The following is a 16,111-nucleotide window of genomic DNA, read 5'->3' as shown; positions in this document are numbered from 1 at the left end:
TGGAAAAACACCCATTTCCTCTTTAAGATCCATCATATACAGTCATCATGGAAACTCATTAATTCACCAAACACAGTGTGCAGGGCATAGGGCTGAGCAGATGAATATGACAGGGTCCCTTTTCTATAGGACGTGAGGTCCATTCTACCACAGCACTAACCTATGCTTCCTTCAAAATACCACAGCTTTTAACTGCTCCTTTCTTACATATTTTTGTCTCCTCTCCCTAGACTGTAAGCTCACGAGGACAAGCACCAGGTAATGCTGTAATCACTGGTGTATCCTGGCACTCAGCCTGGCATCAGGCACATACTGCGGCCTCCGTAGATACTAGTGTGTCAGTGGATACTAAGATACACTGAACATAAGCAGGTCAAATATAAAACGTGATGATATATAAGTACCCCAAATTGGACATAGACAGAAAAAATGTAATTCATTATTGCTAGGGAGAACTTTTCAAAATGATTTTTAAAAGTAAAATACGTTCATTACAGAAATTATAGGAAATTCATATCAGCAGAAAGAACCAAAAAAAAAACCCCACCTCTAATATTGCTCCTCAGAGATAATCCCTGTTAATATTTGAGGTAAGTCCTTTCCTTCCAGATCTGTCTGTCCAAATCTATATATTTGTATGGACAAAACAAATATGTAAGCTACTGAACTTACTTTGGCACCAAGGAGTCCATCTGTCATGGCTGGATTTTCAGACAAATTCAAAAGCAGTTTTAAAACTTGAACCTGAAATAAGAACATTAGTTTATTTCAGACTAGCAAGCGTGGGTTTTCTCTCCCTGGCATGCTGTCCCCCAACCAAGTCCACATTTTAAAGTCCTGCCTATTCTTCAACGTCTGACTCAAATTTTCTCCATTCCACGAAGCTTTCTCAATTCCTCTTATTTAAAACCTTAGTTTTCCAATGATACTGATAGGGAGACAGGGAGAAAATAATGAACATCTTAGCTACCTACCCCTGGCGCACAGAAATACCTAACACAGAGTAAGTTTAACATGTGTTACATAAATAATCTTTATTACGATTACTGTTAAGTGAAATATCTTTAGAACAAAAAAACGAATCTCTCAAACCTGTTTCTACTTCAAGTATGAAAATTTGGGGATAGTTTGGTTATGAAGACTAACAATATGGTGCTTTATACTAGGTTTCTATGATTCTTGGAGCTTATCGTTTCTATGTGAAAAACTGTACAATCATTTAACTACGCAGTGACATAAATAAGCAAATGTTATCTTATAGCTGACTAGCCAAAATATCAGAACTCATCACTTATAACTGAAAAGTCAGTAATGAAAACATTCAAATGGAATTCTTCCTTTAAAAATGCGAGTCGTGGCGCTTCACTGGTGGTGCAGTGGTTAAGAATCCGCCTGCCACACGGATGCAGGGGACAAACGTGTGGACACCAAAGGGGGAAAGTGGCGGGGGGGATGGTGGTGGTGGGATGAACTGGGAGATTGGGATTGACATGTATACACTAACATGTATAAAATAGATAACTGATAAGAACTTGCTATATAAAAAGAAAAAAAAAATGAATCCACCTGCCAATGTGGGGGACATGGGTTCGAGCCCTGGTCCGAGAAGATCCCACATGCCATGGAGCAATTAAGCCCGTGCGCTGCAACTACTGAGCCTGCGCTCTAGAGCCCACGCTCTGTAACAAGAGAAGCCACCGTGATGAGAAGCCCACGCACCGCAACGACGAGTAACCCCGGCTTGCCACAACTAGAGAAACTCTGCGTGCAGCAACGAAGACCCAAGGCAGCCAAAAAAAAAATGCGAGTCATGTAAAAGTATACTTTCTACAAGATACTTGAAATTGCAGAAAGTGAGGAGCAGGGAGAGCAAACTGAAATCAGGAAAAAGTGACAAATGTGCCCTCCATTACTCCCTGGAAGAGACCCGGATATTATTATATAAACCTTTTTCGAATTACAAAGGCATTACGTGTTTACTATAGAACATTATTTTTAACTACAGAAAAGCAGAAAGGAAAAGGAAATTCACATTTCCATGACTAGAAATGATACTAAGTTTGGTATTTTCTCATATACATATCCTAATACACATTCCTTTGATCACACTGTACATATTAATTTGTTAAATAGAAAGATATAAGACTTTCCCTACTTTTACTATTTTTATCATTTAAAACTTAAATAAAATTAATACATGTTCATGATAAATTTCAAAGAGTGCAGGAGGATTCTGCACAGCAAAAGAAACCATAGAAACGATGAGACAACCTACAGGGTGGGAGAAAATATTTGCAAATGATGTGACCAACAGGGGTTAATTTCCAAAATATACAAAGAGCTCATGAAGCTCAATATAAAAAAATAACCCAAACAATGAGAAGACCTAAATAAACATTTCTCCAAAGAAGACATACATGTGGCCAAGAGGAACAAAAAAAGATGCTCAACATCACTTATTTCTAGAGAAATGCAAATGAAAAGTAAAATAAGGCATCATGTTCCATCAGTCAGAATGTCCATCATCTTTAAATCTACACACAATAAACACTGGAAAGCACACGGAGAAAAAGGAACCCTCTTACGCTATCAGTGGGAATGTAAATTGGTAACAGGCACTATATATTAACGCATATACATGGAATCTAGAAAATGGTACACATTAACGTATTTGCAGGGCAGGAATAGAGATGCAGACATAGAGAAAGGACATGTGGACCCGGGGTGGGGGAAGCGGAGGGTGGGATGAATTGGGAGATCAGTACCGACATATACACCACCACGCATGAAACAGAGAGCTAGCAGGTACCTGCTATAAAACAGGAAGTTAACCTCGGTGCTCTGACACGACCTAGATGGGTGGGATGGGAGGTGGAATAGGCAGATGGGAGGGAGGACCAAAAGGGAGGGGATATAGGTATACACATAGCTGATTCACGTCACTGTATAGCAGAAACTAACACAATATTGTAAAGCAATTATACTCCAATAGAAAAAAAAAAGCAGGAGGGGGTATCAAGGGGTACCAGTCAGAATGGTCATCATCCAAAAGTCTACAAACAATACTGGAGAGGGCATGGAGAAAAGGGAACCCTCCTACACTGTCGGTGGGAATGTAAATTGGTGACTGCCACTATGGAGAAGAGTAGGGAGGTTCCTTAAGAAACAGCTGCCATATGATCTGGCAATCCCACTCCTAGGCGTATATCCGGAGAAAACCATAACTCAAAAAGACACATACACCCCAACCTTCCTTGCGGGGCTATTTACACTAGCCCAGACATGGAAGCAACTAAAATGTCCATCGACGGGTGGATGGATAAAGAAGATGTGGTACATATATAAGGAAATATTACTCAGCCTTAAAAAAATGAAATAATGCCATTTGTAGCAACGTGAATGGACCTGGATATGATCATACTAAGTGAAGTCAATCAGACAGAGAAAGACAAACATCATATGATATCGCTTGTATGTGGAATCTAAAAAAAAAAGATACAAATGAACTAATTTACAAAACAGAAACAGACAGTCTTCAAAAACAAACTTAGGGTGACCACCGGGGAATAGTGTTGGGAGGGATAAATTAGGAGTTCTGGTTTAACATATAAACACTATTTAAAATAGATAACCATGAAGGACTTACTCTATAGCTCGGGTAACTCTATTCAATATTTTGTATTTATCTAAATGGGAAAAGAATTTGAAAAATAATATGTACATGTATACCTGAATCACTTTGCTGTACACCTGAAACTAACACAACATTGTAAATCAACAATACTCCAATATAAAATAAAAAGTATAAAGATAGAAAGATAGAAATCAGCCGCCCGCTTTTAGACTCGTGACCTGGGTTTACGTCTCGTGTGTTAAAGGTGAGAAAAAATATATATAAAGTTAGAGTACAACTACAGATTAAACATGTATACGGTATTTTGTTTTGAAACCACGGTCTGTCCTACTGAACCGTAACTTTTTCTTGTGTCACATACGCCATCTTGTGGTGGCTCTAGGACATTTCTTTTAAGCCATTACTTACTTTTGTTCTCATGGCAGATGTAGCAAACACAAGGTTTATTTAAATTCACCTTCTACTATTCGTATTTAGTTATGAATCAGTGTTGAACACAAGAGGTTATTATAGTAGAGTGAGATCACTTATTAAAAATAAAGATTTAAAAAATTCATGTTGGTGGTTTTTTACTAAGAAAATATCTAAAATGGATACATTTTTCCACTTACAAATGGATCATTATCCAAAAGTTCATTTGCAAGTTGCAACTTTAAACTCATTTTTTTTAAAAGACTTTTTTGAGGTGGACCATTTTTTAAGTCTTTATTGAATTTGTTACAATATTGCTTCTGTTTTATGTTTTGGAGTTTTGGCCAAGCGGCCCCGACCAGGGATCGAACCCGCACCCCCTGCATTGGAAGGCGAAGTCTTAACCACTGGACTGCCAAGAAAGTCCCTAAAGTCATTGTTTAATGGAGAAACAACTGGTGGTTAGCCTCCCAGACAGACGAAAAAAGCAAATTTTCTATCCCAGAAATACCTGCTAGGCAATGTAGTGGAAAAACAAACCAAACCAAAAATGAACATAGTATTGTGGTGTGAGTCACTTTCAAAATGTCATAAAATATAAACCATCTCTGAGACAGATATATACAGCCCCAAGGCCAGAGGTACTTGGCTCTGAACACCACGTGCCTCTGAGCTTTTGGGCAAAGTAGCTGCAGAGAGAAACAGAAGAGTTTCCAACAGCTGCAATGCCATGCAGTAGAGAAAGTGCAGTTTCTATGGGGTCAAGGGCTGGAAGTTACCTTGCTCCCCTGGAGAGAGGGGTGTTGATGGGTGTGTGCATTGGGAAATTGCCTATGGATGGAGCATTATTCCTAAAATATTGCTAATACGATTATTACGTTTAATTTTGAATGCCTTCGGGTACATCTTGGACCAGATCTAAGTAAGTCTGGCTACCTGAAATGTGGAAAACCCATATAAAAACATCTCAGAACAAATTTTAAAAGGACTATAGTAAGGCTCTGCTGTAATCACAATTTGATAACCTCAGAAGTAACTTCAGTGAACTTGATTATCTGGAGTTTGGCTTCACATTTAGTCCTTCTAAAATGCTCATGCATTTTTTTCAACTCTGCCAGAGAACACAGACCAATACAGTAAAACACTGATGAACAACTGACTCAACTAATTAGAGCCTTTGGGTACTCTACCTTCTGTTTTTATGGTATTTCTTGAAAAGTGGTGCTTGGTAAGAATGCACACCAATATGAGGGGTTTACTCAAGCAGTTTTCACAGGGTGTCCCAGTTAATTCAGCTCCAACTCTGTTGCCTCCTACATCTATTGATACATAACAGGTCAAAGTGGAGCACTGAGACATGCATTACTGAAACTTAAAAGTATCAGTTTTGGAAAGATTTTACAACAATGTAAAATCTTGATTTGATTTTACAAATCAAATTTGTAAAATTTGATTTGTAACATCAAACAAATTTGTAACATCAAACAAATCTGATTTGTTGAACCATTTGATTCAACAATGGTCGAATCAAAAAAAAAGTTCTGTTAACCCTGAGGTAAGCAAAAAACTCAATTACCCAGCACTGTCACTCAAAGACTTCTTTGAATCACAATGGTCCTGTATCTGGTGCGGGTGAAGCTAGCTATTTCACTTCAGTAAAAGGTAAACTGATTTTCAGAAAACCAAATGAATACCCATCTATTGATAAGTGAAACAACAGATTATTTTCACAAGTTAACTTTGAAATTCAATATTAGGGTATAAAAATAATATACTTTCTTGCGCCCATGTAAGGGTTTTTAGTAAACTTTGAACTTTCTTTTTTGAGGAGTATCAACTTAAGACGGGTGACTTGTAAACTGAATTCCAATCTTAATAAACTGGATGCAATAGCTGTTTGTACTGCAAGTAATGACCAACCACTTCCTTCATACCTTGGTGCTTCCATTTCCCGTGAGCAACAAGTGGAACAGGTCTGTAATGTAACTGCTAAGCATGTGCTGGTGGTCATTGGTCACTGTCATGTTTGTTAACAACCTCAGTCCGGCCAGCTGCACAGCGGAGTTCAGGGGGCCGGAGAAGACATCCTCACAGACTTGACTGACGTACACCTGAAGGCGGGGAAAAAAGTGAGCGTCTTAGGATCTCCAAAATTTTTCTATTGAACCGTAACTTTTCTGCACAGCAGAACAGGGTGATTGTTCAGGATGAGACTTGCTCCTTAGGAAAGATGGTATTTGTATCCAGCCCTCAAACTTGGGTGACTTTTTTTTTTTAAGCTGCCCTTGTTAATGGGAGGCACGGAGCATTTTACAGATATACCTCACTTCAGCCCTGAGACAACTCTAATGAGGCAGTGTTATTATGGCCATTTTACTGACAAGGACTTTAAACTCTTCCAGGAGCTTGGACCCCCTGCCCAATGTAACGAGCTGGTGGAGCAGTGTCCAACCCCAGAGACTATGCTCCCAACACCAGTGGGGGGCCTCCCAACCCAGTCTGCCTTTCTGTGTCTGGGCACACTTGGATGAGGAAGAAGACCTGTAGGGCCATTTTGTACCATGGTTAAGTACCTGAACAGTAGGATCTAGGGGTGGTATCATGTTAGAAGTAAAGAATGGGGGAGACACAAAGTCAAATAGAACTTTTCTTTAGAGTTCTTTCCTTCAAAAGTAAGCAGAAGGCTTCCCTGGTGGTGCAGTGGTTAAGAATCCGCCTGCCAATGCAAGGGACACGGGTTCAAGCCCTGGTCCAGGAAGATCCCACATGCTGCGGAGCAACTAAGCCTGTGCGCCACAACTACTGAGTCTGCGCTCTAGAGCCCACGCACCACAACTACTGAGCCCACGTGCCACAACTATCGAAGCCCGCGCACCTAGAGCCCGTGCTCCGCAACAAGAGAAGCCTCGACAATGAGAAGCCCGCGCACCGCAACGAAGTGTAGCCCCCGCTCACAGCAACTAGAGAAAAGCCTGCGCACAGCAACTAAGACCCAACACAGCCAAAAATAAATTAATTAATTAATTAAAAAAAAAAAAAGCAGAGGCAAACTCTATTTGGCCCAAGGTTCTTATTTACCGAGGTATATGTATATGAACTACTCCTTCATAATATTGTAAACCGCCACTGGCAAAAAGTAATGCAATGCCAGTAGTACTCCTATTTCACACATGACAGATCTAAACTAAACTCAGGGTGATGGAAATTTTTCTGAAACTCTATTTTCTATGTTTGGCCATGATCTCTCCAGCTTGGAAAAATTATGTCTCACAAATAATTGGTATTCACCTAAGTCTGAACTCCACCAAACATTCTAATTGGTAAGAAAAATTCCCTAATATAAAATGCTAAGGAATTACCAACTGTCCCATAAGCCAGTATTAACTTTTAAAAATATCCAAATGTATTCATGTTACCTAATGGCAGTAAAGCAAAGAGAGATTACAATTTTAATCTGGTTTCAAGATCTAAATGATATTTACAAATCAATCTGGCTGTCCTGGGTCACCATTTCATTATACATCCATCCTTTTAAAAAATGGCATTTCCTTAGAATCATTATAAATCATGTATTTTCACAGGATGCTCATGTTTTTCAAAGCATTTCCTAAAATGTGCTGAGCATTTACATCCTTATTAGCTCTGAATCTTTTCTCCATTTCAGTTCTAGCAACAAGATTACCAAATGGGCCAGCTCAGTTATTCCTGGAGCCGTGCCCACCTCACCTTGTTCCTTTCTCTTGTGATTCCCTCCTTCCCCAACTCTGCCCGTAGAAAGCTTAGACAGTCTTAAGAGCCATCTTGGGCTCTACCTTTTACAGAAACTTCTGAATGAAATCTCTCCTTTCTGTGTATTCAATGATATTTTACTTGTATTTTTCCTTAAAGTATTTCATCATGTTCTGCCTTGAATTACAACTATTTGTGGACTTGCCTCATCCCTCCTTCTAGCTTTCTTAAAACAAGAGCTAATCATGTTCATTTCTAAACTCTGTTAACACAGAGCAGGAGCTCAATAAATGTTGAATTAACATAATTTCCTCATTTATTTTGTCTTCCTGCTGATGTTATCTGACTTTGGCCTGGTTCCTTTACCACACTTGGATTAAACTGAACCCCCAATTCAGAAGTCCACTGCACTTCTTATTGGCTGGTTCAGGTCCCTCCTTCCTCTGACTTAGTCTCCATACAAATGAGCAGAGGGCCTGAACAGACATGTTTCCAAACACATACAAATGGTCAATAGGTTCACGAAAAGATGTTCAACGTCACTAATCATCAGGGAAATGCAAATCAAAACCACCGTGAGATATCACCTCACACCTAGTAGAGTGGTTATCAAAAAGACAAGAAGTAACAAGTGCTGGCAAGGATGTGGAGAAAAAGGAACCCTTGTGTACTGTTGGTGGTTGGTGCAGCCACTATGGAAACCAGTATGGATATTCTTCAAAAAATTAAAAACAGAACTACCATATGATCCAGTAATCCCACTTCTGGGTATATATCCAAAGAAGACAAAATCACTATCTCAAAGCGACATCTGCACCCCCATGTTCACTGCAGTGTTAGTCACAATAGCCAAGACATAGAAATAACCTAAGTGTCAATCAATGGACAAATGGATAAAGGAAATGTGTGTATATACAATGGAATACTATTCACTATAAAAAAGGAAATCCTGCTATTTGTGAAAAATGGACGGACCTTGAGGGCATTACGTTAAGTGAAATAAGTCTGACAGAGAAGACAAACAATGAATGATCTTATTTACATGTGGGATCTGAAAAAGCCAAACTCACAGAAACAGAGAGGAGAATGTTCAGGTGAAGGAAATGGGGAGATATGATCAAAGCAGACAAACAAAGTTATCAGGTGAATAAGTTGTGGAGTCAAATGTACGGCAAGGTGACTATAGTTAACAATACTATATTGTATACTTGCACGTTGCTAAGAGAGTAGGTCTCAAATGTTCTCACCACACACACACATGCATGCACAGGTAATTATGAGGTGATGGAAGTGTTTGCCAGTGCTATACAGTAGCAGTCATCATTTTGCAATATATATGTGTATCAAATCATCATGTCGTATACCTTAAACTTATACAATATTTATGTCAATTATATCTCAATAAAGCTGGAAAAAAATAAAAATAATTCTTGGCTATAAAGTTATAAAGTATGGCCTACTAAAATTTCATTACTTACCTTTTTGTTATTTTTCTCTTTCATTTACAGAAATCCTTACCTTTTGTGATTTCAGATAACTCACCTTTATCTTTATTTGATTTTCAACATTCACACTCAGGTTATTCAGTGCATTTAAAGCTTTCTCTTTAATACTCTGGTTGGGATTATTGATTTTGCTTCCAATGATTGGAATACCACCCAATTCACGAATCGTGACCTAAGAAGGAAAAAACAGGACCATGACTTCAAAATGCACCCCCCTTCATTATATTCTTTGCATCTACAAATACAAATAAAAACTAATGACTCTTTGGAAATACTGTTCCCATATACAACCTCTAATTCCTATTTTTTAAAAAAGTTTACTACCCATAATTTTATAGGTAAAAAAACCAATTGAAAGTAAATTATTAATATATGTAATATTTAAACTATAGCATGGAGATATACAATGAAGATTTATATCTACTACAAGAGCTACTATAATGATCTCAAAGCAATTTACAAACAAAATTATTTTACTTTGAAATAAGTTATATCTCTATTACAGGCCAATTTGGAAATGCATTAAGATTTAGAACACTACAGTATTGTTTTGCTAAGATGAATACTTTGGAACACTAATCCCTCAAGATTTTAGTAGATGCTCCATTAAAAAAAAGGGAGCTTTCATGGATAAGTAACTTTGAGAAACTCTGGGTATAACAAGACTAAACACGTCTCTTTATTTTGACGCAATCCTATGTTCGTGTGCATTGGAATCTCCGAGAGGGGAGTATTGAATATAGTACTTCTATAAACTTTATCCATAAAGAAGATCATTTTTCAGTTGGGGGAGAGGAAGAAAACTTATTAACATCTTGAAGTATTAAAGTTCCACACAGTTTGGAAATGGTGCCCAAATTTTCAGAGGAAAAGTAATCTGGAGATTTCTCACAATCAACTGCAACACTAAATACTATGTGCCTTTGTCCCAACGTTGAAAGAGACATAAACTTTCATTCCTCACAAGAAAAATAAGCTGAAAATGACTCCTGTCAGGCCAAAACATGCCATTCTATCAGAAAGATAAAGAAGTTTTCCCTCTGCAATTCCAGGTTCTTTCAAAGAACGTGTGGTTACTAGAAAACAGCCCTTTTTAAAAAAAAAACAAAAAAAACTGTACTGTTAAAGCAGATGAAGGCATTATAATTGATGACGAGGGACACCAACTCCCATACTGAAGAAAGTACTTGTTCACCAGTGGCTTCTGACCCCCTCACTCTGACTACAGTTTGTTTCAGAGGAATATAAAACTATGGCATCGGAAATAACCCCAATACAGGCATGCTAATAAGCTAGTCACCATCTGTTGTTTCCGTCTGCCTGGCACCCCTCTTTCTATTGGGGCAGACACAACACCTCCTCTATCCTATATAGTCCCTGGTGGGACTGCTGGTCAATTGTGTTCACACCCATCCCTGTTGCTTTTGGCTGCAGGATGCACATGTGAGCCAGGCCTTGGTAATCATGGTCCAGGGTGCTTTGGCCCAACAATCAATCCAAAGGGTTGGCACTTATCCTAGCAGAGCAACTCCACCTTTCAGATCATAAGCTACAATGATGAAGGCTTGAGAGGCCAGTGGCTTTCTTTCCATCCCTGTGAAGAAAACCTCTTTGTGGCCAGAGAGACAGAGATCAAAACACAAAAAGAAGCAGGGATAAGCAGCCAAAAGACAGAGAAAGAGAAGGTCTGATAATTTTTTCTGTAACCCTGAACTATATTCACACTTGTGCCTGAAACCAATGATACCCTTGGATGTCCAAGTTAACTGAGCTCAATATTTTCCCTTTTTGGTTTGAAATAATTTAAGTTGGGTTCTGTCATTTACAACTGAAATGTGAGTAACAGACAAATATTCCTTGTATCTCCCTATAAATCGCTAGCGCTTTAGAGTAAACCTTGACATGATGGATAAATACGGACTAAAATGAAGTATAAATTCAAAACTGTGCATGCATGACAATGTTAAGAAAGGGCATTAGCTGAAAATAATGACAAAAACTGTTTTACTTTTCTCCATGGGTAGTGGGGGGAGGAAGCAGAGGCCATTTACATTGGTCCGTGGTTGTCAGCGTGTGGTCTAGGGAGCACCTGCATCAGAACCATCCTCATAAGCCCTGTGTACAATGTAAAACATGTACTTAAATGTCAGATGCTTTTGTTGCTCTACTGCAGCACTGCTGAACTTTAAATAATTAAAAAGGCCACGCAATGCTAAGTGTTGATTAGATACACTTATTACAAATGTGATGCCAGTGACCAACTTCATAAGGATCTTGATCTAGAATCCTATTACTACTCGTATTACTATTAGGCTGTGCTTTTCAGAAGTAAACAAACGTTATTCTGTAGGTATCCACAGCCATACTATATAGATGAAAAAATCGAGGCTCTGAGAGGTTAAGTAACTTATCACGGTCACAATTGGTGCTGGTGTGTGAGAATAGGAGGAATGTGTTTGCAGAGACTAGGGTACTCACTTGGTTGACTGAAAAGGCTGCATTGTTACCCAGAGTGACCAAAGCTCTTTCGATAATGACAGGATCCTCAGTAGACTCAAGCAGGTAAAGGAGTTTCTGAAGTTGTTCAGCATTTAGGATATCATCATATGAGCCATTGGTTAAGTCTTCTGCATAAGAATAAAGTTATTAAAGTTCATTTAAAATCAATATGAGACAAATTTTTTTTACGAACAATACTGAATGCATATTCTGATGCCAGGCACAGTTTTAAGCACTTCAAATGCCTTATCTCATTTAATCTTCAAGTGACCCTTGGCAGAGGATACTATTATAATTCTCAATTTACAGACAGAATACTGAGGCTTATAAACGTTAAGAAATTAGCCAGTGGTTACTTTTCTCTTTTAGTAAGGCACTGCATGCCAACAGCATTTCTCTTTTAGTAAGGCACTGCATGCCAACAGCATTTCTCTTTTAGTAAGGCACTGCATGCCAACAGCATTTTCTGTTTCTTCTTTGTAAAAATCAAGTACACCCACCCAGTGGAGCACTTCCCTACAGACATAGATTATTAAGAAACAGAATTTGCATTAGGGAGAACTGTTCTGATCACAGTTTTAAGAGTGCCTCAGGCTGGAGCAAAAGCTATGGGAGTGGCCCAATCATGCTGCTCGTGGGGCGCTTTTGTTTGGTTTATATGAGCAAGGCATGATGACCGAGACGCAAGAACAGCAGTCCACCTGGGGGTGATGACAAAAGCTGTTCTTCTGAGGAATAGGTCAAGTAGTCAAATGCTGGATCTGCTCAGGAACATTTAAAATTTATAGCTCTAACCTTTAAAAAAAAATCCTCTTTATAGAAATCACCACAGGAAAAACAGAAACCATTTGTATAATGCTATAATTGTGTTATAAATATAGAACATGATTCTCTCCAAATTAAACTATGAGAATAGGTCAGACAGTGCAAGTGTCCACAGTACATTGCCCAGGGTGGGGCTGAGGGCGCAGTTTATAACAAGAGGTGCTGTATGATGTCACAGCTGTGCTTTTTGTTTTTAAAAATGTCTCTCAAATTATTAAAAGTTATCTTTGGATGCTGGGATTATGAATGACTTATTTTCTACCCCTGTGCTCATGAGTACTTCCTGATTTTTTTACAGTAAACATGTATCACTTTATTAAAATAATTGAGTATATTGCTTAAAGAGGAAACACAGACAAATATGAGGTAAACAGACAAGTTTAGATTATGGGAGCCAATAAGTGATATGATGTCCTGAAGAAGCCAAACAAGAAATCAATTATTAGGAAAATCTAAAAGCCAAAAAGCCAGCAGATTCTCACTCCCATGTCTTATAATCAGAACCTCTGTACCATGCTTTTACGCCTGAATCCACTACCTGCCTCATTAACACCTTATAAAAGAATTTCACCCAAAGAATACTTGAAAAGGTAAGTGAAACAATGACAAAAACAGATTTTTAAAATGGAAAGATTTTTGGGGGGTTCGTCCAAACCTCTTATTTTACACACAAAGAAACTGAGACCAGGATCATTTAAGGATTTGCCTAATGTCACAAAGGAGTTAGTAGCAGAGACCAGAGAAATGAAAATACAAAGCTGCAGACAACCACTTAACCTCTTTTGGGTCTCAGTCTTCTCACATGTAAAATAAGGTTGGTCAAACACTATAACTGGTTCCCAAAGTTCCTGTACAGCCCTAAAGTTGTGTAATTTTATACATATACACATGACAGAAATAGGATAAATTTAACTCATTCATACTTCCAAAACATTTCAAAATCCTATAACTTCCTTATACATTTTCCCACAAAGTCATTAAAAAGTTTCATAGATACATAAATTATTTATAAATAGCCAAATAAAAATTTACAGGGAAAAGTGTTAAATCATAGATTTTTCACTTGAAGGAAGTGCAATGTGGTTAAAAGTAAAAGTAAGTTAAAAGTTAAAAGTAAGCCAAGGTTAAGTCTGGTTCAAATTCCAGCTAAGCTATTTACCAGCTGAGAGACTTAACCTCTCCAAGACTCAGTTTCTTCATCTATTACATGGGAGTTAATAATGCCTACCTTAAAGCATTTTTATGTCTTTGGATATATACCCAAGAGTGGAATTGCTGGATCATGTGGTAGTCCCATTTTTAGTTTTATGAGGAATGTCCATACTGTTTTCCACAGTGGCTGCACCAATTTACATTCCCACCAACAGTGTATAATGATTCCCTTTCCTCCACATCCTCACCAACACTTGTTATTTGTGGTCTTTTTGATGACAGCATTCTGACAGGTGTGAGGTGATATCTCACTGTGGCTTTGATTGGCATTTCTCTGATCATTAGCAATGATGAGCATCTTTTCATGTCCCTGTTGCCCATCTACATGTCTTCTTAGGAAAAATATCTGTTCAGGTCTTCTGCCCATTTTCTAACCAGGTTCTTTTTTTGGTATTGAGTTGTATAAGGTGTTTATATATTTTGGATATTAAGTAACCCCTTGTTGGTTGCATCATTTGCAAATATTTTCACCCATTCAGTAAGTTGTGTTTTTGTTTTGCAAATGGATTCCTTTGTTGTGCAAAAGCTTTTCAGTTTAATTAGGTCCTATTTGCTTATTTTTACTTTTGTTTCCTTTGCCTTACGAGACAGGTTCAAAAAAATATTGCTACGATTTATGTCAAAGAGTGTTCTGCCTATGTTTTCTTCCAGTAGTTTTATACTTTCCAGTCTTACGTGTAGGTCTTTGTTCCATTTTGAGTTTATTTTTGCATATGGTATGAGAAAATGTTCTAATTTCATGCTTTTAAATGTAGCTGTCCAGTTTTCTAAGCACCACTGATTAAAAAGACTAGCTTTTCCCCATTGTATATTCTTGCCTCCTTTGTTCTAGATTAATTGACCATAAGTTCTTGCTTTATTTCTGAACTATCTATTCTGTTCCATTGATCTATGTGTCTTGTCAAAACATTTTTGCATCAGTTCAGATGATCATATGATTTTTATTCTACAATTCATTAATGTGGTGTATCACACTGATTCATTTGCCAACACTGAACCATTCTTGCATCCTTGGAATTAATCCCAATTGATCATGGTGTATGATCTTTTTATTGTACTGTTAAATTCAGTTTGCTAATATTTTGTTGAGGACTTTTGTATCTATGTTCAATGATATTGGCCTGCAATTTTCTTTTCTGTGTGATATCTTTGTCTTGTTTTGGCATCAGGGTGATGCTGGCCTCATAGAATGAGTTCAGAAGCATTCCTTCCTCTGCAACTTTTTGGAATAGTTTGAGAAGGACACGTGTTAACACTTCTCTAAATGTTTGGTAGAATTTACGTGTGAAGACATCTGGTCCTGGACTTTTGTTTGTTGGGAGTTTTAAAAACTATTCAATTTCATTACTGGTAATTGGTCTGTTCATGTTTCCTATTTCTTACTGGTTCAGTCTTGGGAGATTGTACATTTCTAGGAATTTGTCCATTTCTTCTAGGTTTTCCATTTTATTGGCATATAGTTATTCATAATAGTATTTTATAATCCTTTCTATTTCTGTGGTGTTGGTCCTAACCTCTTTTTCATTTCTGATTTTATTGATTTGGGCCCTCTCTTTTTGTTTTTATGAGTCTGGTTAAAGGTTTATCAATTTTATCTTACCAAAGAACTAGCTCTCAGTTTCACTGATATTTTCTATTTTTTTTATGAGTCTATTTCATTTATTTCTGCTCTGATCTTTATAATTTCTTTCCTTCTGCTAAGTTTGGGTTTTTGTTTGGTCTTCTTTTTCTAGTTCCTTTAAGTGTAAGGTTAGGTTATTTGAGAATTTTCTTGTTTCCTGAGGCTGGCCTGTATCGCATAAAATGCCCTCTTAAAACTGCTTTTCCTGGGCTTCCCTGGTGGCGCAGTGGTTGAGAGTCCGCCTGCTGATGCAGGGGACATGGGTTCGTGCCCCGGTCTGGGAAGATCCCACATGCCGCAGAGCGGCTAGGCCCGTGAGCCATGGCCACTGAGCCTGCGTGTCTGGAGCCTGTGCTCCACAACGGGAGAGGCCACAACAGTGAGAGGCCCGCGTACCACAAAAAAAATAATAATAAATAAAACAACAAAAAAAACTGCTTTTCCTGCATCCCATAGATTCTGGATCTTTGTGTTTCTGTTTTCATTTGTCTCCAGTATTTTTTACTTTCTTCTTTGATTTCTTCAGTGACCCACTGGTTGTTCAACAGTATATGTTTTAGCCTCCAAGTATTTGTTTTTTGCAGTTTTTTCCTTGTAATTTCTAGTCTCATACTATTGTGGTTGGAAAAGATGGTTGATATAACTTCAATTTTCTTAAATTTACTGAGACTTTTT

At 37.9% G+C, this 16,111-nt stretch overlaps 1 protein-coding gene across 1 annotated transcript in view; it reads right to left on the bottom strand.

Annotated features, from left to right (window-relative positions):
• Nucleotides 1-16,111, bottom strand: part of ARMC10 (armadillo repeat containing 10) — a 29,496-nt gene that overhangs the window by 2,033 nt on the left and 11,352 nt on the right. The window contains exons 2-5 of the mRNA XM_030834323.2: nucleotides 11,758-11,906; nucleotides 9,317-9,451; nucleotides 5,980-6,156; nucleotides 673-744 (exon numbers count right to left, since the gene is read on the bottom strand). Of these exons, the coding sequence (XP_030690183.2) occupies nucleotides 673-744; nucleotides 5,980-6,156; nucleotides 9,317-9,451; nucleotides 11,758-11,906 (533 nt within the window). The remainder of the gene's footprint in view (nucleotides 1-672; nucleotides 745-5,979; nucleotides 6,157-9,316; nucleotides 9,452-11,757; nucleotides 11,907-16,111) is intronic.

The sequence above is a fragment of the Globicephala melas genome, chromosome 9, assembly GCF_963455315.2.
Source record: "Globicephala melas chromosome 9, mGloMel1.2, whole genome shotgun sequence".
Lineage (NCBI taxonomy): Eukaryota > Metazoa > Chordata > Mammalia > Artiodactyla > Delphinidae > Globicephala > Globicephala melas.
Note: the sequence above shows the minus strand (reverse complement) of the source record. Positions and strands in the feature narration are given on the sequence as shown.